We start from the raw sequence: 22,220 nt of genomic DNA, 5'->3' as shown, positions 1-22,220 counted from the left end.
CTCTCCTAACGTTAACCACAACCTGGAATACCACAATGAAGTGTGGCTGTCGTGGAAGAAGCAGATTCTCACGGACGAGGATAGTAGATTTCCAGTGGCAAAAACAGTAAGGTAGAATGGGGTAATTGTAGCCCCGGTTAAATTGTAGCCCCTGCCCATGATATTGATTGATGTCCCCATGCATCAAACAATGCAGGGGCTACAAATAAACCGGGGCTACAATTACCCCATTCTACCTTATTAATTTTTTTAGTTATTTCTTTGCGAAATAACTCTCAGCCTGATCACGTCCTCACACCTTCACAAACCAACGGGACAACAACATTCCATAACATGTTTGTCTCACCAATGCAATTCAATCCAATCAAAAACACTAAAGCTTTATGCTCTATTAGAAAAAACAGAGGACAAACAGACCTTTTCAATAACTGTATTGCAATGAAAGGTAATATTCTATTACCAAGGGCCTTTCTGTACCATTAGGCCTAGAAGCCAACACAAAGCTGCTTATTTACCGATTCTTCCAGAAAGAAAACATTCACAGCACAGTGGGCAGTCAAGCAAAGGCCCATGTCCCCTTACTACAAACAATACAACTCATAAGCATGAGTAGGCCTCGATTTTGGCAATCCAATACATGAAAATGAAATGTGAATGAAAACAACACAGCCATAATCAACTATTATAACCCTCAACCTTCAATGAAATTATTGTTGAAACTTGGCTCCCTTGATTTAAAATACAAATCATGATATTCTGCATGATTATTCATGCTGGGCCGATTACCCACACAACTGCATGTCATTTCATACCTTATTGTCATCTTTTTTATAAATAAGTTTTCACCATCGATTTATATTATTGTACTTGTAGTGAGAAGAGTCAGCTCTTTCATCCAAGATTCTCAACAATCAAAAGAAAGGGAATGTCAATTGTTTTTAAACTTCTGAATCTGTAAAGGATATGGCTTAGCTTTAATGCAGTCAGAGGTTAACTGGGGAAAAAGAGCTCTTTGACTGTTAAAAGCTTGTATGGAATAGACTCAATTAAAGGTCACCTGCAACACTTTTTAACTTTGGAAAAAATAATAGGGCAGAAGATAACAAACACAGTGGTGAAAACCGCATAAATATCGAACTACCCATCTTCAAGTTATGGCAGAATATTCCCGGTGGTGCAGGAAGAACAAACTGATAATGTACATTGTGATGTACTGAAATAATGTTTTTTATAGTTTCATGCAGATATTTCAAAATTGGACATTAACATGATCACTAAAAGCTCATACCTGTGACAAGGTAATTAAAATATAAGCATGAAACATTATTTCAGTACAGCACAATGTATCATCAAATTTTTCTTCCTGCACCACCTGGAATATTTGAATTACATATATGTCACCCGTCACAGCAAAACCAGGCGCATGTCGCGCAGAAGATGAGCCTAAATGACACCAGGAGATAATGAAAGAAATTGATGAGCTCATATTTCACAAAAGGCAGTCAATAGAGAAACGAACAAAGAGTTTGCTCAACCTGCCAAGCTCAGAGCGACATGCGCCTGGTTTTGCGGTGACAGGTCCCATATATACTGCTATAGTTTGATTTTTAAGCGGTTTTCACAGTTCTGCCTATTATTTATACCCCAAGTTAAAATTTAAATAAAAGCGTTTCAGGTCACCTTTAAGGATTATCTATAGTAGAAACACAGTATTTTATGCTCAATTCATTTTGTACTTTAGTCAATCAAGACCTGACCATCAACAGTCTCAATTGCAAATTTGTACCATATTCATTCATAAATCAACCTTCGGGTAATCGACCAGTGACTTTTTTACGATGATTGCTCAATCAGTCGGATGGTGAATTTTTAATGACAATTGCTAAATAAGTCATACAACCAACCACAAAACAGCAGCCAGAAAGTCATAAAGGCATGATCATTGGCGCCACAACGGATGCACTGAAAGCATGGTTATACACACCGTACAGGCTATTTGAGGGTCGTTGATGAGGAAATAGGGAAATAGTAATTTGATTGGAGCTAAATATCACCAAACTATCAATCACTCTCATGCCCAATGGCAAACTGAGCAGTATATATATTAGCAATCATATAATCACACTCGTAATCATATGTGAAATGTATTCAGGGAGCCTTTTAACTGACCAATGTGCATGAAAAATGTACCCGCTGTAAATATAAGTCATGGCCAGTAGCAGTCCATAAACATTAGTCATTCATAGGTGTATCATCATCCTCTCACAGGGCCTACTACAACACATGACTTCTCCTTACGCATGAGTATGTATCGAGTGAAATGGCCTGATATTGTTGGGATGGGGCATTATTGAAACCCAAATGAAAAATGCTTCAATTCGTAAGTTTTATTTTTAATCTCCTCTGACAAATGCAACCTGTCAGTCTCAGCTCCATCCCAAGATACATCTGAAATAGTGGATCGAATGACAGAAAAAGCCAACTTAAGAATTAGTATACAGTAAAACCTCCCTTACCGGACACCTCTCTATTAAGGACAACCTCTCTATTAAGGACATTAGGATTGGTCCCAAATTGGTTGTTTTCATTCAATTTGACCTCTCTAATCAGGACACCTCTCTATTAAGGACAGCACTTGTGAATCCCGAGGGTGCCCTTAATAGAGAGGTTCTACTGTATTCCCAAACTCCAGGGTCACCCTGTGTTGATCCCAGGCCAAGGGTATTGCAAAAGTTGAATGAAGTAGCGGGGCAGTTTTTGTAACAGCATGTTACTTGAAAAAGTTCATTTTTTTCGTCAAATGGGTTCTTAAAGGAAATGAGACTATACCTCGCTTGATAAGATCTCTTGCCGTTTCTTTCCCTATTCCTGTGTTAGCTCCAGTGATGACAACTGTTTTCCCATCAAGTCTTTTCGTTATGCGACAAACTCCTCCATTCATATGATTCCTGGAAAGAAGAATAGAAGTGATGTGATTACCCACAAGTTTCATGAAGGAATGATCAACAGTAAACATCAATTTTCACGTCACGACATTTTAAAGGGGGACTATAGGCAGAAGCAGGGGGGTTAAATTGGCCATCTTTTGGTGACATATATGCACATAAGGGCACAAGGCCATTTTGATTCACCACTAAATATATCCCTTGTACAAGTGTGATTAGTTTCCAATAACTGAGAGATGGGAGAGATTGACGACTTCTGATTATAACTTTATCTTGCCTGCCTAGCTGCAGCCTGTAGAGTCCCTTTAATGTTGCCAAGCAGTCTCATAAGAAGGACGCTGTCCAATCTGATAGGCAGGACTGGGGAGAAGGAGGGGCAGTGAAACGATTTACTTATGAATTAACCTGATTATTATTGTGTTCTTATTAGCTGTTGCACAATTGTACCGTTACCCATGACAAAAAATTGGAGATAATCTGGATCAGGTTTAATTCTAGGGGGCCTGAAATTGGGTCCCAGGAGTCGATTGGTGGTACTTGTATACAAAGTTTCAAGCCAAGAGCCCCAAAAGTTTTAGATAGAAACGGGCCAATGTTACAGCCAAAAGTGCAGATGGTGGTATGGATGATGGATGATGGATGATGGATGCTGCTGTAACAAATCAACTCACTAAAATGGTAACTTTATTAGAATAACAAAATCATTGGTGAGTGCACTAAGTCATGTAGATTATTGACTGTAATTTGGATTACAAATCAATGGGGCACACTTCCACACTAAAACCTGGCAGTCCTTTTTATAGTGCAGTGCTACTTCACTTCATCCATCACTTCAGAACGATGAGTGTTAGTAAGTCTTCTATTATTTAGGCTCATTCTGTTTACAAGCATCGACCTCTTGCCAACTGCTCTTTTATTGAGTGCTATAAACTCACAGTTCACACAGGCTCGTCCACACTACGAACATGGTATAATTGATCGTAAAAGGTATAAAAAAGATCTCGCCAGTGACAGTAAAACCCCCTCCTGAAAGGCACCACATGTAACTGGTCTCCCGACGGAGAATGAAATGCATGATCAGTTCAACCAGCCTTCCACTTGAAAAAGTTTTTGTTCAATAGAATTTTGTTCATTCATGAGAAAAAACATACTAGTATCCACTTAAGTACTTTCAAGTTCAGTTTCACGTTTGCATTCATAACTTTTTTAATTTTTCCACAACGTTCAGAAAAAAGGCTGTATTTTACGAAGGCAAAACTGACATTATAAGTCAGCACATAGACAGAATCATGCACTGGAATGTATCATGGTTGTGCTGAAATACTTTACAGAAAGTACCAGAAAGTACAGATGGGAGGGCGCACTTGAACAGGACTCTTTTGCCTGGAAAGTTGCACCAAAGAAATGACAATTTGATTGACAGATATCTATCTTACACGTAACTTTTATTTAGTATATACCGTTACATCTAAGGCATATTTTGTGCCTAGTATAAACCTATCAAAGTGTACCTCATAAGACACCATTATATTTATTGGTAGGTTGAATAGCTGGAGCGCTTTTTGCATCATCTTGACCATCAAGGTTTTTGCATCTTACCCAGGGAGTAAGACCCTGAAGTTCAGGATGTCTTTTCGCCAGTTTCATTGTAACTTAACAAAGAATACCATGGGTTAGAATGTCAGCTCGAGCAAGGTGCTCAAGTGCCACTGGTGGGAAAATTTAGTTTGTAACACAGAATGGTGCGTTATTACATTCATTTTAGGCGCAACTATCTCAGAACACATTCACTTGAATAAAGGCTGACACAGCCAAAAAGCAAATGTGACTCATGAAAAGTTTGTTGTCATTCATTCATGTCCCCAAACAGCTAAACTTTCCACACAAATATCCTATTTATACTCATGTTATACGAGACATACCGCATGCACAAATTCAAATAGTGTTTTCAGTTACCAAAACCAAATATTTTGATTGACAATCAATCAATCAATCAAAGTGATCTGTCAGATAAATCCTGTCAATTCAACACCTCAATTTGGCCCATCCTGACCCCTTTGACAAAGGACCGTGCATGGTGTCTCATGATGTGTGAGAGAGTCACTGACAACTAGCTTGGGGAACTCGTTGTTCCGAGATGCATCCCGTGGTGTACCTAAATGGGGCTTGTGGAGGGACATAGTCACATGCAAGGAGTCCAACCCTGACCATGGCACATCATAATAAATGGTCTGTCAGTCAAAACTGTATATTGTGCTGGCATTTCCAAATTAGCCTTACTTAGAGACCATAGCATGAGTTTTGGAAATGCCAGTGAATGCCTCCCATTTGATAAAACTGTCCACAGCAATAGGAGGGCAATTGCATGCAAGAATGTGCTTTTCAGGCATGCCAACGCAGCTGGCTGCTATAAACAAATTCAGAAAGGCCATACTGTGAACCCTGACATTTTAGCTTTGCAAACAGATCAGGGTAAGGAGTATTATAATGGGCTGAAATTTTGGGGTTTTCCGTTTGGCACACCAATACAAACATTCATGCTAAATTTCATTAAATTTCAGGGGGTCAACTGCAGAAATTTCCCAGAAAGAGCTGGGAACGACTTTAGAATTCCCGATCAGAAGTATAGGTCTAAGGCGCGAATGAATACCGAATAATGAATAAGTAACCCTAACCCTTACCCTAACCCTTTACCGATTCACAACTTATTTAGTGCGGAGGAACATCCGATTGGTAATTCTAAAGTTTAGCCAAGAGCTGTTCTCTCAGAATATGGTTTTTAAATTTACGCAATACAATGATACAAATGTAATGGACAGTTTCTACAACAACCTGTAAGCTATTCCATCAATCATATACATACATTTAAGGTAAAATAATATATAGCAAGGTTGATCAAGCAATCAGATTGAGATAAGGTAAGGCTAGGATCTGTAAAGGGTAAGGGGAGTTTAGACCAAAGAGGGCATAAAATCCTGTGGCGAAGTAAGATTTGACTGCAAGTTTGGGGCATGTCATATGTGGACTGCTTTTGAGCCGGATGACAAGCTTTCTTTTGCTAAGCTCCCAGTACCCCACAAAATGGACCAACAAAATGGGCTGTAATGGTACGGGGTTGGTGCGTGTCTATAATTGTATCACCTTACCTTACAACACACATACTAAAACTGTACTTTCTGAAGTCTTTCATTCATTTAGTTCGTCTTTTCTCTCTTTTGGCAGCGAGTTGTACCTTGGAGCTTTGAAAGACTTCAGAAAGTACAGAAGTGTCAGTGCATTTTAGTATGTTGTAAGGTAAGGCGATACAATTATTCTAAGCTTGGAGTGCATAGGTCAGCCTAAACTACTGAAAATCAGCCTGAACAGGTGAAAAAGGGGTCTCACTAATAGGATGTTCCGGATGTTATCAAAAACAGATTAATACCGGAGACACTTACTTTAATAATCCAAGGAGTACGATAATCCCACAGACCGCAAGTCCAACACCACCTACGACCAGCTCCATTTTGAAACTGACCTCAGCTCGTGCTTGGCCAGTGTCGGGGAAAGTCCATAATTATGTAGGGGTTTCTCAAAGGAGAAAGTAAAAAAACACGATAATCTACGCACACAAATATTACAACAATCCCTAGAAAACTCGTGAATAGAGAACGTAAGGTTCTATGATGAATAGGCAAATCGGTGTAGGTGCCGTCTTGTGCAGATCTCCAGAAGTTTAAAAGAACTTTCGTGCCCAACTCAACCGACTGAGAATGGTTTGATCTGCGATTCCAGGCAGGTGGTCACGTGTGCGGAAATAAACAAGATAATCCTAGAAATAGACGAGCAGCACGTGGCAATCTAACCACAGTAGTTATTGTGAATGAGCCTTGAACCACAGGCACTTGTAAATAGCAGCACACCTCCACTGACAAAACACGTAAAGGAAATATTTTGCGTGTGTTGTCAGTGGGTGTGTGCTTTTATTTACAAGTGCCTGTGCTTGAACTTGAGGGATGGGAGGAACGCCGACATTGATAATCTTAATCAGTTCAGCAACTATTTGTATAGACCAGCGGGAAGAAAGTAGAATCCCCCGGCGTAGGGAACATTTATTAAATAAAGGCCGTTAAATAACTTACAAGTCCTACTAGCATATAGGCCTACAATATGTAGTACAAATTGTAATTTAGACCTTGGCTTGACCCTTGTAGTGAATGGTGGGCTACTCATCCGGGTTTCCTAACTCGAAGGAGTGGCATCGGCCTACTGAAGTTCCAGCAGTAGATAGTAGTGGGTGATATGAATAGAGACTAGCAAATGCTTTTATCTAAATCTCCATGTGCATTTGTGACCCGCCATGGCAAGATGAGTCGCATGTCGCTCCGAGCTTGACAGGTTGAGACAGGTTGAGACGGACTGGTTGTTCATTTCACTATTGTCTGCCTTTTGTGAAATCTGAGTATATCAGTTTCTTCTATTATGTCCTGGTGTCATTTTAGGCTCATCTTCTGTTCGACATGCGACTCATTTTGCCGTGGTGGGTCACATTTACACTAGGCCTTTTTGGTACAAAACTGAAGTAGTCTTTTAATATTCATATCACCCATTGCCTCCGTATGGCTGGCGCGAGTGGACAGAATTCAGAATTATGCCACGGCATAAATCGGAATAATTGTGGTGCACCATAAATCAACCAATCAAAACCTCGGATCTCGTGAATTATGCCGCGGCAGAATTCAGAATTATGCGTCCGTCTATGGCTGGCGCGAGTGGACAGAATTCAGAATTATGCCACGGCATAAATAGGAATTGTGGTGCACCATAAATCGACCAATCAAAACCTCGGATTTCGTGAATTATGCCGCGGCATAAATAGGAATTGTGGACGGAAGTGTCATTTATGGAGGACGGAAGTAAATCAGAATTGTGGTGCACCATAAATCAACCAATCAAAACATCGGATCTCTAACATCCGGCGTCCATAAATAGCACTTCCGGCGTCCATATATCGCACTTCCGGCGTCCATAAATCGCACTTCCGTCCATAAATTCGGCTCTCTGATTGGCTGTCTGCTATTACGAATATAGTCGTGGGTCTAAAACGATTATAGTCGTGGGTTGATTCATTTATGTCGTGGTATAATTCAGATTTAATGGTCACCATAATTCATGAAATGCGGGGTTCTGATTGGCTGTCTACTATTATGAATATAGTCGTGGTATAAATCTGATTTATCCCGACCCTTAATTCAGATATTTGTCCACTCCCGCCAGCCATATCCGTCCACAATTCCTATTTATGCCGCGGCATAATTCACGAGATCCGAGGTTTTGATTGGTCGATTTATGGTGCACCACAATTCGGATTTATACCGTGGCATAATTCTGAATTCTGTCCACTCGCGCCAGCCATATCCGTAGCCTCATCCTGGCTCTCTGCGTTTGCGTCACCACTATCGAGTTCGTGCATGCGTTTGCGTCACTACCATCAAGCTCGACTGGGTGAGTGATTTAGCGATCTCAAAACATTGCGGGTCAAGACGAGTGATTTAGCGATCAAAACAATGCGGGTCAAGATGCCGTAGCCTCCGCTCGTTATCTGGAAGCTAAGCAATGTCAATACATTGAGGGTCAAGACGAGGGAGTTATTGCACTCGGCCATCCATTTCGTCATCATGATGGGCGTCCTTGGCGGGACGAGGCCGGTCCTCTGCGTCCGGAGTGTAAACGAACATTGCTTCACAATATCATTCCTGCATACTAGGCTACTGGTGCTCCTGGTTGATCAACGATGCCTCATACTTACACATTTCATAGATGGTAATCGAATTGACAAAACTTAGGTCATCCTCGAAACGCGAATGATCGCAATTATCGTTTGCGCGGCGATTTTACACTACCAGGTTGCCTGCTGCCCGAACGCCATCTGTTTCAAGGAGACCTAAACGCTGTTTAAGTCATCCCGTTTCATTTATAGTCTCGAATATCACCAGCCTTCAAGGAAATTAATTTTAAATACCAACATTCAAAGTGTCCCAAACACGTTTATACCTTTAATGAGTCTGCCCTGTTAATCCCAATTTCAATGTAGTTTATCTAGTGTATCCAAAAGACAACCCGTTTCAAGTATCTCAATCACCATAGCATTCAAAGTAAGCTTACCCATCATCCTGAGATCAGGCTTTTTTAGTCGTCGTTTGAAATACCGACAGGCGGAGTATATGGAAAACAACTGGTGCCAGGATGAGTATACTCATGAGCTTGTTGTCAGTTTCAAGGTTTCCCAAAAACCATCATTGTACCCAAAAACGTTAACACCATCAGTTCCAGCCAAACGCCACGGGCACCAGCTCCGAGCTTTTCTGGATATCAGGCGACGACCTTTACACCAACAGTTGCAGGCAGTCTCTAATACCACGAACACCATGTTTCCCTATTATCATCAGTGCGCCTAACGATTGGTAGGTAGTCTCCAATACCACGAACCCGCCGACGACGTTAAAATTATTAGTAGCAGAATGTGCCCGACTGACATCATATGTTGCATGGCTGTCTCAAAAACCAGGTGAATCGGCTTCAATGTTTCCTGAGCACTGCACCGGCCAATGTGACTTTAACAAGGTTTCCCAAACACATCAATGTACAGATCTCAGCATCAGTTCCATCCTCGAAAATCCAGAGTCAGTCGTATCCTCCTCCCCTCGCACACGTACGTTACTGTTATAAAGCTCGGTCGATAGTGCCGAGCGTTGGCCAGGATACATCAGCAACTGTACCCGACAGTTGTGTAATGTATCCCAAATCAACAAGAAAGCCTAAAAAGGTCAGCTGTCATGTCATGTATATAATTTACACCTGCTTCAAATCATTAAATGACAAAAGATCTCTTCCGGACAACTTCTCCGTAACCGCTTGTCGGATCGCGGAGAGCACTGCAACTTTCACTTTCAGGGATGATTGTGGTGAACTTGGTAGATCGCAACTCACTCATTATTATTGCCATTGTCATGCAGTTTTCATGGAAGATGGATCAGATGGTTGGCAACAACTTTCGTTCTAGACAAAACTTTGATATTTTGCTTCGTTCATAAGATAACGAGCACTTTTGTTTTAGGTATATAATGACAAAACAATAATCGTTTTTGGACAACTCCGCCGTAACCGCTTGGCGGAGAGCATTGCAACTTTCAAGCCTAGGATGAAAGGTAATATGTTGCAGTTGTGCATGTAGGGTTTCATTTTTTTCAGTCACGTTACTAATTTGCATAAGAAAACACTGCGGGGAAGCCTCCGAGTTTGCCCTGCGATCTCCGGACACCTCTCCGGACACCCAATAGTTCCTTTTGAAAATTTAGATAATTACCCCTTATCCCTTTTCTCCCAAGGACTTCCCTCAGCTCTTGTCTTCCTACATGCACCAACATACACTTTCTTAAAATTCACAAACATGAATAACAATGGATTCTTCTCCCGTCTTTTGCACTCTTTCAATCATTGTGTTCAAAATCAGCATCCATAGCCACTGTTCCTTTCCTGAAACCCGACTGCCACTCGCCAACTAGGTCTGTACCTCTGCATGCTCCTTCAATCTCTCCTACATCATTCCTGTGAACAGTTTCCCCATCTTGCTGCTAACTGCAATACCCTTAGACACAAAATATAATTGTTCAGCCCCAATTTACTCCCCCCTTTGTGCATCATCTGAACCTCCTCTTCATTCCACTCCTTAGGCATCCAGCAAACCTTCCTTATGCCCTCAAAAATTCATCCCATCACCTCCCCTGCCCTCCATGTTTCATAAACGCATTAGTAATTCTCTCTTTGCTTGTTGCTTTTCCTCTCTCCAGTCTCTTAATCCCTCTCTGCATGTCACTATCTGTTATCTCCCTACTGTACACACCCTCGACTCTCATTCACGTCCCTCTCCTTCCTCCCCTGATCCCCTCCCCCGTCACTCCTGTCCAGTTTTTTCAAAGTGCTTAAAAACTCCTTTTTTCAGCTCACCGTCTTTTGTAATCCCCCGCTCGTACAGCTTCCATCTCAGCCCTTTCACTGGCCTCTAGTTCCCTCCAAAACTCAATGGGCCCCTCGCCACTTTTCAATTATATTCCTCGTCCTCGTCTCCCTACTCCACCCCTGACGCTTTGCCCAATCTACTAATACCCAACTCTGCGCCTTTTTATATTCCCACCATTGTCTCCTTGCTTCTACAACTCTTCCTCTCATATACGCCATCCGCCACCTCTGCTTCTTTGTCCCTCCCTTTTTCGCTCTGGATGTGCTCTTTCCCACTGCACTCCTGTACCCCCTTATCCTCCAGATACTCCCTTATTCCTATTTTCTTCTCCGTCACCCCTAGAGTTATTTTCACGATCATTTTCTGGCATGACATTTCCACACCAATCTTACATTTCAGGGCCCCTCCTCTCTCTACTTCTACTCTCTCAATGCTTCTCCTATGCCCCTTAAAAACTGTTGCCATGCTGCCTCTGTTCTAATGTTCCAGTCATCCTACTTCAATTTTCTCTTTTCCGTCTAATTGCCCCCATTTCAACTGGAACATGGCCTGACTGAAATATAACAATCTGACTTCCCTACCCATCCAATTCCCTCATCTTCCCCTACTAGAACAAAATCCACTGCATAGCTCTAGAACTGCTTCCAATCCATGTCGACGTCCCTCTGCATTTCGGGTCTGTTTTGAATTTTCATCTTGAGCTTCCCTACCCACTCGGTTAGAAGTGCCCCTCTTCATCCCACTTACCCCCTACTTCTGCTATGTGAGCATTCATGTCACCCTTGATGATAACTTCCTGGACCCCTTCTCACCGAAATAAATTTCTGGATTCCAGTTTCTATACTTCGTACCCTATCCTGATGCCACATAAACTACCCCGATTGTAACCTCCCCTTCCATACCAGACACACAACCCATATAGGCCTACTCATTTCTACCAGTTACCTTCTCACAGTCACCACTCTCCCACTCCCTGCTAGCTCCCGATTTCATTTGTAATAAACACTGCAACTCCGCCACCCTTTTCTTTCTCCCCGAATTCCCCGCTCATTCTTACATACACGTACCTGTAATTATGATTGATTACGTTCCGAAAGGAACCCGATCATTATAAGGATGAAGATGAAGATAACTGTTGTATTGAAACCCCGGATATTACACTCCTGTTGACCCTTTCTCCATTGTATCTCGGTAAAGTTTTTTCCTCTACTGTCCGTCAGAATAAAATTTCCCCGCATTCCTTTCTAGTTCTCTCTCTCCCACGTTCAAAATTGCCAATGTTGAACCACATCGCCAATACACTTAGTTCATCCCAAACTTCACTCGAACTAAATTTCTCCTCATTGAACACTCTGCTGCCAACTGCTTCTTCCTCCCTTTCTCTTTTGATGACCAACTCCCACGCCACTTCGACTCTGCCCTTCACTCTCTCAACTATAAAAACGGCCTCTTCTCCCCTTTTGCATACATCTGCTACCACCCTCCTCTCTCACATTGGTTTATCGTCCCCCATTTTGCTTTCTTCGCGCTCTTCTTCACCACCGCACTCAGGTCTGCTCTTGGTAGTGGATTTATTTTCGCCAACTACACACTTTTCTGTTAACATGCATCTCTAACCTCTGCCAGCTCCTTTTTCACTATATTTCAATCAAATTACAGTTTAGATAAACTGTTTTTCTTTCTGTTTCTGTATGTATTACCAGACAAGAGGCTGATAGTGATATCTTGAAATCTCATGAAGACAGAATTTTCCGTAGTCATTTCCAAAGGTTCAAAAGTTTTGCAAATGACTGTATTGGCAAAAATCCAAAAAAGACCAAGAATATAAGCAAAAATTAACACTCAGAAATTATGATATTCTTGACAAATAATTTTATTACAATCAAAAAGAACATTTTAACAGTCAATTATAAGAGTCTAGTCTATAAATCAATAACTTGATTCTCACAAAAAGTATTTAAAGGCAGCGGGAGGCGTGACAATATTCAATTAATTTTCAATAATCAATTTTTCAAACTGTAGGAAGTTCAACTCTTTTATACAGGCAGGGTATATTTAAGATCACTTCAAAGTAGCAACAAATATTGAGGCTGGTGCGCAGAGAATCAGGAACCCTAATGATGAGATTACTGTAAACAAGAAATTATCATGTGCGTTTTAATTTTGCAAATTTCGCGATCAGCAAAATACGGACATTATTAGCACTATTGGGCGATTGTTATGTATGTAGAAGGAAACCGGAGACCCTGGAGGAAACCTACGCAGTCGAAGAGAGTCGCCTTCTCTATCACATGAGTGTACCGAGACCGACCGGGAATCGAATCCGGGATCTCGGAGGTGACTAAATTAAAACTACGCCAAAGATGCAATTTCACAAAACCGCAAACCATAACAGCCACGAATATTTCCTGGTTTACAGTAATAACCTACCATGCAAAGTCATTGATTTATGCAGAGCGGTAAATAGTGCCCCCATAGAACCAAAAGTATTTATCTAACAGACCACTCTGATAATTCTTTGAAGGACGTTCAAAATTCTGCTCGAACATTTTGAAAAACAATATTTTCAAAATTTTGTCATGTGACATACATTATCCTTCTCCAGTTGCAAAATCACTCAGGGGACAAACACTGTTTAACATATGTTAAAGGGTAACAATTGGAGCAACAAAGGCCAGGATAGATTGCCTTTTGATTAGCGAAGATGGGCATCTTGGATTGGCAAAACAAATTTCATTCATGCTCTCATTTGGGTATATGTTGGGGACCAAACTTAGCACATGTCACACTTATTTTCAGTGACCGAATCCGACTCACTGACAATAACTGTTTTGATTGCCAAATATCCAAATGAGAGCATCCATTTATAAATGAAATATTTCACACCAATCCAAGATACCTGAACCCAAGGAAAATATAATTTGAAACCTAATTTCTTCCTCCTTGCAGCAGACACTACTTCTTGTAATCTTTGTATCAATGATATAACCAAAATGAGCAAGTATTACAAGTGCAGTAGAACCTCTCTCTTAAGGACACCCATGACAAAGCCGTCCTTAATAGAGGGGTGCCCCGATTACAGAGGTAAATTTGAATGGAAATAACCAGTGTCCTTATTAGAGAGGTGTCCGCTAAGAGAGGTTCCACTGTATACATCTATACATGTAACCATTCTGGGCATTATACACATTTGATCAGGGTAGTTCACATGAGGAAAAGATGACTTCATGACCAACCAAAATAGGCAACACATATTTCATCAGGAAGCCAATGGAAAGCTTATGAAGAGAGAGAATCCGCCTGGAAACTGCAGAAACTATACAGATCTGAGTCATTGACAGAATTGGCAACTTTGGCCATAACTAATACACCAGAAACCCTTCAGTGAAGCTTGTGAGCAGACACGTTACACATGTTACATCCCAACAGTCAACTCTTAGTTTTCTAAATACAAGGTGGGCAACAGAAAAGTGACATATTTCCACTACTTGCCATCCTAGAACACCTTACATTGGATACAGAATCCATTTTTTTACTGGTTGTAGAAACCGACATCATGAACTGGCTTCCCGCAATGATGAAGTTTTTGCGAATGACACACCGAATAGATGATTCTCAAATGCAGGTTGGTTTATCGGGTTAATCTACCTTAGATCACTGAAAACTTGCCAATGTTGTCATAATGTTGATCAAATGTTCACGATCATCTGCATTCAGCATATCGTAGGCCCTGGTGTAGAATATTTTTGCACTGTACTTTGCTGGATCGTAATTGGGATGCTTGAGGCTTTCTAGATGCTCACTCGCCATCAGTAGGCATGTAAGACGAACCTATGAAAGACAAAGAATATTGTTATTAGCTGTATACCTTATAACAGTAGGCCAAGGAAGAAAGCTGAGACTGAAACGGTAGCACACATGCAACCTAACTAACAAATGCAACCCAACATTTTAGGGTGCCAACACATTTCAATAGAGAATACACCAAATATTTCTGGGCTTGCTACCAAAATGGGGTGGCTAGCAGACCAGTCAATGTCAATTGCCAGACAGAGGGCAAAGGAATGTAGATGGGACGAGGGCGCAGTGTGTGTCTGCGTGAGGAAAGCAGGCGCATCACCAGGCAGCTTCTCATGGGTGCCATCTCAAGCCATACCCTGAGGAGGATGCTGGAAATGTTGGATGGGGGAAGGCCGGGTGTCATCCAGAGTCATTATTCTCCAGGCAATAAACCACACCAAACCAAAATGGGACTTTGGTTGATACAAATTTGATCCCTGTAGGCATCACACTGGTTCAGCAAATTCATTATGCCACTTGATGAGGAACCCATCGCCTGGCTAACAAGCCAGTTTACCCTTTAGATCCCAACCGGCCGATATCAGGCCACTGACTTTCGCCTATATATCCCTGATCGGCTACTATAAATCACCCGCCAGTACGTACCTATTCTCAAGCCAGGGACACCATCGCCATCTTTATTTAAGCAATGAAACGAAGGCCGTTTTGATGAAGTAATACAGACATTCAGTGGCCGACTTGTACAGGATGCTTTGGGGGGTCTTTTTGGTAGAAACTTGCTGAGTTGCTCCAGGGAAATAGGGGGAGTACATAAAAATGTTCCAGGATCTGAAGGGTTGACATATTCAGGTTCTCCAACTGTCAAACACAAAACTGGTTATTTCTGTGGATTGGATGGATGGGGCATATCTAATGGGGTTTTCTACACTGTGTTTGATGACTTGTGCACTACAAGTATCTACATCTTCTTACAGCAGGAAAAGACAAAATACCTTGACTGTTGCATAAGTGATATGAAAGGGCAGACTTTTTATCTACACCCTGTATGATAAGCGTTACCTTTGTTTCCTGCACAATCATCCCAAGCATACACATCCGATTCTTCGCATTGGTGAGAGGCAAGGCGCAAACTAATTGACAGGCATGTTGACTACGCAATGTACTTGACAAGAAAGCAATATCATCTCTGTCGCAGTCGGAATGGCCAACATCTGATGATGCTGAAAACTTGCGTTTGCGTGTATCATGACCATGGTCGGAAATCATTCCCACATCTTTTTTCACCTAGAACGCAGAAAGCAATAATTTTATCAGTGATTTTTTCACCTGCATTGCATCCAGGAATGGGGCTGTAATACACATTTATACAAGGCCTTTCTGTACAAACCCGCTAAAGGAAAAACATTATTAAGTCATTCACACATATCACGGCACATGGCACCCATATCTGTTCCTAAACTGGACCACTTCCCTGTACAAGTACTAAATTAGTCATATCATCCACAATGAATTCAAAGTTCTCCCTTTGGTAGACGTCTGGTGATGACAGATGGCAGGCTCTCTTGTGGCAGATTACTTTGGTAAGTCTAAAACGGAGGAAAATACCAAAACCACCCGAGTGTCAGCTCATGAAAATCTTTGGGTTTACAGTGCATTGTTTCGTACAGCCCGACATTCGTAGGTCCAATTTTATATCTCGCGCTAGGAAAGACTTTTACTTACTTCTACTACAGTTACTACTAGACGGCTCAAAGCGGATTCCATCAACACAATATCAGGTTTAGAGAGGACTTCATGACCACCTATGACCAAGCATTGGAAGGAAGTCACCAACCTAAAAAGATTGTGCATTATAAAAGACGCATCAAATAGGACGAAACAGACCAAGGGAGAGTCTGAACATATGATTTGAGCCATCGCTCAATGATTACTAGCCTACATCCATGCACTGCAATGCATGTCAAGATGATGTTGCACCCATAGTTTTAGAAATTGGACCATGTTATAACTGGAATTAAATATACTGACCTGAAGTCAATCGCAAATATCCATCCAAAGTTGATGAACAACTGGGTGAAAAATCCTTTGTCAAGGGAATGCACTGTCATCACATCATAACTGCTTAGCATGATCAAGAGCTTCTTGACATCACCCATAAACCGCCGCAAGGCATCGTATCTGCAATGGAACAAAAAGCAAATCATGGGAGTGCCTTTCAATATGCAAGAGTTATCAGATTCTGACTGCTGGGGTGCCCTCTCACATGACTTGATTCTATTTCTAACCCATTCCTTTTTTTCTCTCTTTCCTCTGTTTCGATGTTGCCCCAACAAGGTCATTTACCGGACAAATCTTTTTTCCAGACTCCAAATCCGAATTCACCCTCCGAGACATTGCCTTATTTGTTTCCTTTCTCCATTATCCTGCAGCTTGAAGGAGTCCGAAAATGAAATGTCCTGGGGACATTGAGCTCACCGTGGAATGATTTTATAGTGGTAGATGAAATGAGACGTGGAGGTTTTGACTTTGGATGTTAAAGAGTAAGTAGATTAGAGCCACACTGCTTTTCATTACTGTAGTCACAGCGAGCATTTATAACGACCCAGAAACTTCTGAGCAGATATCAGGTTGCATATGACTTCTTTGGGCCCATTTACGTTTGGCTAACCATTCGCGCCAAAAAAATCTCACTGGCCCATGGAAGCCGCCATTTACATCGTATGACGTCACAAAATTGTATGTTACGTCATATCGACCTGTATTGCACCGAGGTGCGTAAATTTTACAGGTACCAGACCTGTCGGCGACCCGAGGACGTCCTTCTTGGATTTTCACATGGTATGACATCATTTTTCAAAACATGGCCGACATCTGTTTTTGGTGCCAAGATACTTGTCCCTTTAACAGCCGATTTAAATCTCCGATATAGGTCATGTGGCAATATTTCGGCACAGAAATTTTGTCACTTGTGATACATCCAGTTAATCAATCTCTCACGGGTAAACCGTATTTCAAACAATTTTCAATGCTTTCTATAGTTTACTCTTCAACAGTGATAGTGGTTGGATGGAAGGTAAAGGCAGATGATGCGTCAGCAAGTTTAAAGTTGAAGGGGATATACGGAAGTACAGTTAGAGAGATGCATTGATTTTGTCTCACTGTCTGAGTTAGGGTATGACAATAGAGCAGCATTCAGCGTAGGCGCTTTACATTCAATGAAAGGGCACCGCACTGCTCTTCCCAGGGAAATTTTCTGAGAGACCGTCTTATGTTTGACTGTTGCCAGTGTACACCCTGCTAACCTTTCATTCATGTCAACTCTGGTTTATCTCCAATATGAATTCATCCCTCAGATGACCACATTCATCATTTGAATTCAGATTAAATGGTTTTCACTATGAATCGTTATCTCTCAGATAACCACATTCATTTGATTTCAGATTAAATGGTTTATCACTAGTATGAATCGTCATCTCTCAGATAATCACATTCATTTGATTTCACATTTTAATGGCTTCACCAGTATGAATCGTTTCTCTCAGATGACCACATTCATTTGATTTCACATTTTAATGGCTTATCACCAGTATGAATCGTTATCACTCAGATGACCACATTCATTTGATTTCACATTTTAATGGCTTATCACCAGTATGAATCGTTATCACTCAGATGACCACATTCATTTGATTTCACATTTTAATGGCTTATCACCAGTATGAATCGTTATCACTCAGATGACCACATTCATTTGATTTCACATTTTAATGGCTTATCACCAGTATGAATCGTTATCTCTCAGATGACCACATTCGTTTGATTTCACATTTTAACCCTTTGCCTACTTAATGCGTAGCCCGTATGCAGTAATTTGCTATCCCAGGACACGTCACGCATACAGGGTACGCCTCCAAAGAAATTGCGTTTTAAGTGAATGCATAGTAATGGTGAGTACTCACGGCATTTCTAACAGTTACTGTGGAAAAAGTGCTCTCGTGTCCCAGGTGGGTAGTGGCTCAGTAGGCAAAGGGTTAATGGTTTATCACTGGTATGAATTATTATCTCAGTTGACCACATTCATTTGATTTCACATTTTAATGGTTTATCACTAGTATGAATCGCTAACGTTATCTCTCAGATGACCACATTCATTTGATTTCACATTAAATGGCTTATCACCAGTATGAATCGTTGCTCTCAGATGATCACATTCATTTGATTTCACATTAAATGGCTTATCACCAGTATGAATCGTTATCTCTCAGCTGATCACATTCATTTGAATTCACATTAAATGGCTTATCACCAGTATGAATCGTTATCTCTCAGATGATCACATTCATTTGATTTCACATTAAATGGCTTATCACCAGTATGAATCGTTATCTCTCAGATGACCACATTCCATGCATTCATTGGATTTCACAATGAATGGTTTGTTACCAGGAAGAATCCCCAACCCTCAGAAAACCTGAAAGGAACCTGGTATTGAACTGATGGTGGCGCCACCTACCCTTTATCACTAGAAATACTCCTGAAACATCCCTGGATGAGTATTGAGGATGTAACACTAGCAAATAAACAGTCCCATACCTGCCGATAGTTTGATAAATGTATTCTCTGTTGTACTTCTGCATATTCTCCTTTTCCATCATCCTAAGCTTTGCCTCCTCTATGGCACGAAAACAAATATCAATATCACGTTTTAAAACAGCCATTGGCAATCCTGCCTGTTCCTCAGGAAATGTCTCATCCTCACGGAACAGCATTCTCTCTCCTCGGTTTTCGTCTTCTTCAACATCATCATCGGTATGGTCATTGTCATCAGCAGCATTGACATCCAACCCGGGTACCAACAGTCCAGAGACAAAGTCCCTTTTTAACTTCTTGGCCTTGCTCCTTTCTGCTGCTACTCTTCGTCTTCGGTTGCTGAGAAATGCAGAATCAGCCCGACTTGCATTGAATGCCTTTATAACTTCAAAAACCTTCTTATAATCTTTTATCAATTTGTCGGGCATGGTAGACATTGTTTTAGGCCCAGGCTTAGTGTTGGCTGAGGGTGCAGGCCTGGTGCTACTGCTATTCTGACCAGGCCGACACCTGTCATGCTCATCCAAGCGCAACAGTCTGAACAAATCGGATGTTGGCGCTGGTGCCGAGTTCGAGTGAACAAGCAAGTTGATATATGCAGTGTCGACAGTCTCTCCTGGCATTCCCGGTCCAAACGGGGCTCGAACATAACGGACCGACAGAATATTTTCAGTGTTTTCACTGATCCACTTGCTCCTAGCACTTGGTGGAAGATCTACCAGCGCACTCATATCATCGAAACCAAGTTTGAATTCGTAGGCTCAGAAAAACTGGCAATGTGTGCCAACAAATTTGTCTCAATTAACCTAACGCGCACCAATTCCACGCCGGCCGTGACATTCCCGATCCAGTCCGTCTCTGCACGCCTCTTAGGTCTCGTTAGGGAGTTTTTCCCAAATGTACGCGATGATGACGTGCCCCATTAATAGGACGTAACATCTATTTTAAAGTGAATACACGAGGACAACCCATTTGTGTCGTATAATATGTAAAGAGCAATCTCTAGTGAACTCACACAACTGTCCTTCTGACATATATAGCCAGTACATTGGGGGATGAGTCCCCCAAACCCCCTCCCCCGTTCTCTGAAAGTGACAGGTTTTAGTCAGTACATTGGGGGGAAGCCCCCCCCCCATTGGACTCTAAAAATAGAATTCCTTGGAGACGCTGAACAATAAGGCCCCATAAAGAAATAGTCCCCGCCCCGGTAGCTGCCTCATATCTGCTGACAGAAGCAGCTCTTTGTGGTGAAATAATAATTGAATGCATGTCATGACACCCAGGAGCTTTTTCTCATTTCTGAAACAGTTGCATGGTTGGAATGAATTTCCAAATCAGTCCGTCAAATCTCTATGCAATGAAAATTGAAATGTCACAACTGTCTCCACCGACGTTGTCCTGTATGTCCTAGCAGACGATTTTTAAATAAATGATGTGATTGATATACTTGTAGATTGGAATGAATTATTTCTTCAATGATATGAAAGTTGAAAGCCCTCTGACATGTCTGAGTACAAAAATGCAGAGGCAAGACACATCATGCATGTCATGACACCTAGAAGCTTTTTCTCATTTCTGAAACAGTTGCATGGTTGGAATGAATTTCCAAATCAGTCCGTCAAATCTCTATCCAAATGGAACTTTAAGACCACTCTATATTTGTGCAGTAGTGTTAAAACTGACTTTTTGAAGTAAAGTACGTAAATCGAGAAGAAGAGGACGTTTACTTCGTCTGCAATGAAATGTCACAACTGTCTCCGCCGACGTTGTTGTCCTGTATGTTCTAGCAGACGATTTTTAGATACACTTCAAGACAGTGGCGCCGGTGTGAATAAATCTACTTGCGTGATTGGTCAATGGCTCATGACGTCATGAAATAATTGCGTCAACAACGGGAATCATGGTAACTGTGGTTGCGGTGCGTCGTGAAAGCAGGATCGGCAAGCGCGGCCCGTATGGAATGCAACAAACTGTACCGGAACCGGAACTGTCATGGGTCTGCACAAATTTTTTCAGATTCGATGGACATGATGGATATATGAATTTTGTTTACACTTTATACATACACGTAACCATTACACTCACTACGTTGTGTGAGTTAATATGTAAAGAGCAATCTCTAGTGAACTCACACAACTGTCCTTCTGACATATATAGCCAGTACAATGGGGGATGAGTCCCCCAAACCCCCTCCCCCATTCCTTGAAAGTGACAGGTTTTAGTCAGTACATTGGGGGGAAGGCCCCCCCCCCCCCCCCCCCCCCCCCCCATTGGACTCTAAAAATAGAATTCCTTGCAGACGCTGAACAATAAGGCCCCATAAAGAAATAGTCCCCGCCCCGGTAGCTGTCTCATATCTGCTGGAAGAAGCAGCTATTTGTGGTGAAATAATAATTGATGCATGTCATGACACCCAGGAGCTTTTTCTCATTTCTGAAACAGTTGCATGGTTGGAATGAATTTCCAAATCAGTCCGTCAAATCTCTATGCAATGAAAATTAAAATGTCACAACTGTCTCCACCGCCGTTGTCCTGTATGTCCTAGCAGACGATATTTAAATAAATGATGTGATTGATATACTTGTAGATTGGAATGAATTATTTCTTCAATGATATGAAAATTGAAAACCCTCTGACATGCCTGAGTACAAAAATGCAGAGGCAAGACACATCATCATGCATGTCATGACACCCTGGAGCTTTTTCTCATTTCTGAAACAGTTGCATGGTTGGAATGAATTTCCAAATCAGTCGTCAAATCTCTATCCAAATGGAACTTTAAGACCACTCTATATTTGTGCAGTAGTGTTAAAACTGACTTTTTGAAGTAAAGTACGTAAATCGAGAAGAAGAGGACGTTTACTTCGTCTGCAATAAATGTCACA

At 41.4% G+C, this 22,220-nt stretch overlaps 2 protein-coding genes across 2 annotated transcripts in view; both read right to left on the bottom strand.

The window, feature by feature from the left end:
* Positions 1–6,439, bottom strand: part of LOC135484038 (retinol dehydrogenase 12-like) — a 31,041-nt gene extending 24,602 nt beyond the window's left edge. Inside the window, exons 1-2 of the mRNA XM_064765101.1 lie at positions 6,383–6,439; positions 2,830–2,948 (exon numbers count right to left, since the gene is read on the bottom strand). Coding sequence (XP_064621171.1) covers positions 2,830–2,941 — 112 coding nt within the window. The 5' untranslated portion in view covers positions 2,942–2,948; positions 6,383–6,439. The remainder of the gene's footprint in view (positions 1–2,829; positions 2,949–6,382) is intronic.
* Positions 6,440–12,805: 6,366 nt separating this feature from the next.
* Positions 12,806–20,112, bottom strand: LOC135484987 (uncharacterized). Its single transcript, XM_064766713.1, has 5 exons — positions 19,339–20,112; positions 16,774–16,923; positions 16,468–16,579; positions 15,805–16,029; positions 12,806–14,775 (listed from the first exon to the last, which is right to left on the bottom strand). Exons 1-5 carry the CDS (start codon positions 20,064–20,066, stop codon positions 14,599–14,601), a joined length of 1,392 nt encoding a protein of 463 aa, XP_064622783.1. The 5' UTR covers positions 20,067–20,112; the 3' UTR covers positions 12,806–14,598.
* Positions 20,113–22,220: the final 2,108 nt, after the last annotated feature.

This window comes from Lineus longissimus, chromosome 3, assembly GCF_910592395.1.
Source record: "Lineus longissimus chromosome 3, tnLinLong1.2, whole genome shotgun sequence".
Classification (NCBI taxonomy): Eukaryota; Metazoa; Nemertea; class Pilidiophora; order Heteronemertea; family Lineidae; genus Lineus; species Lineus longissimus.
This window is presented reverse-complemented; position numbering and strand designations above follow the sequence as displayed.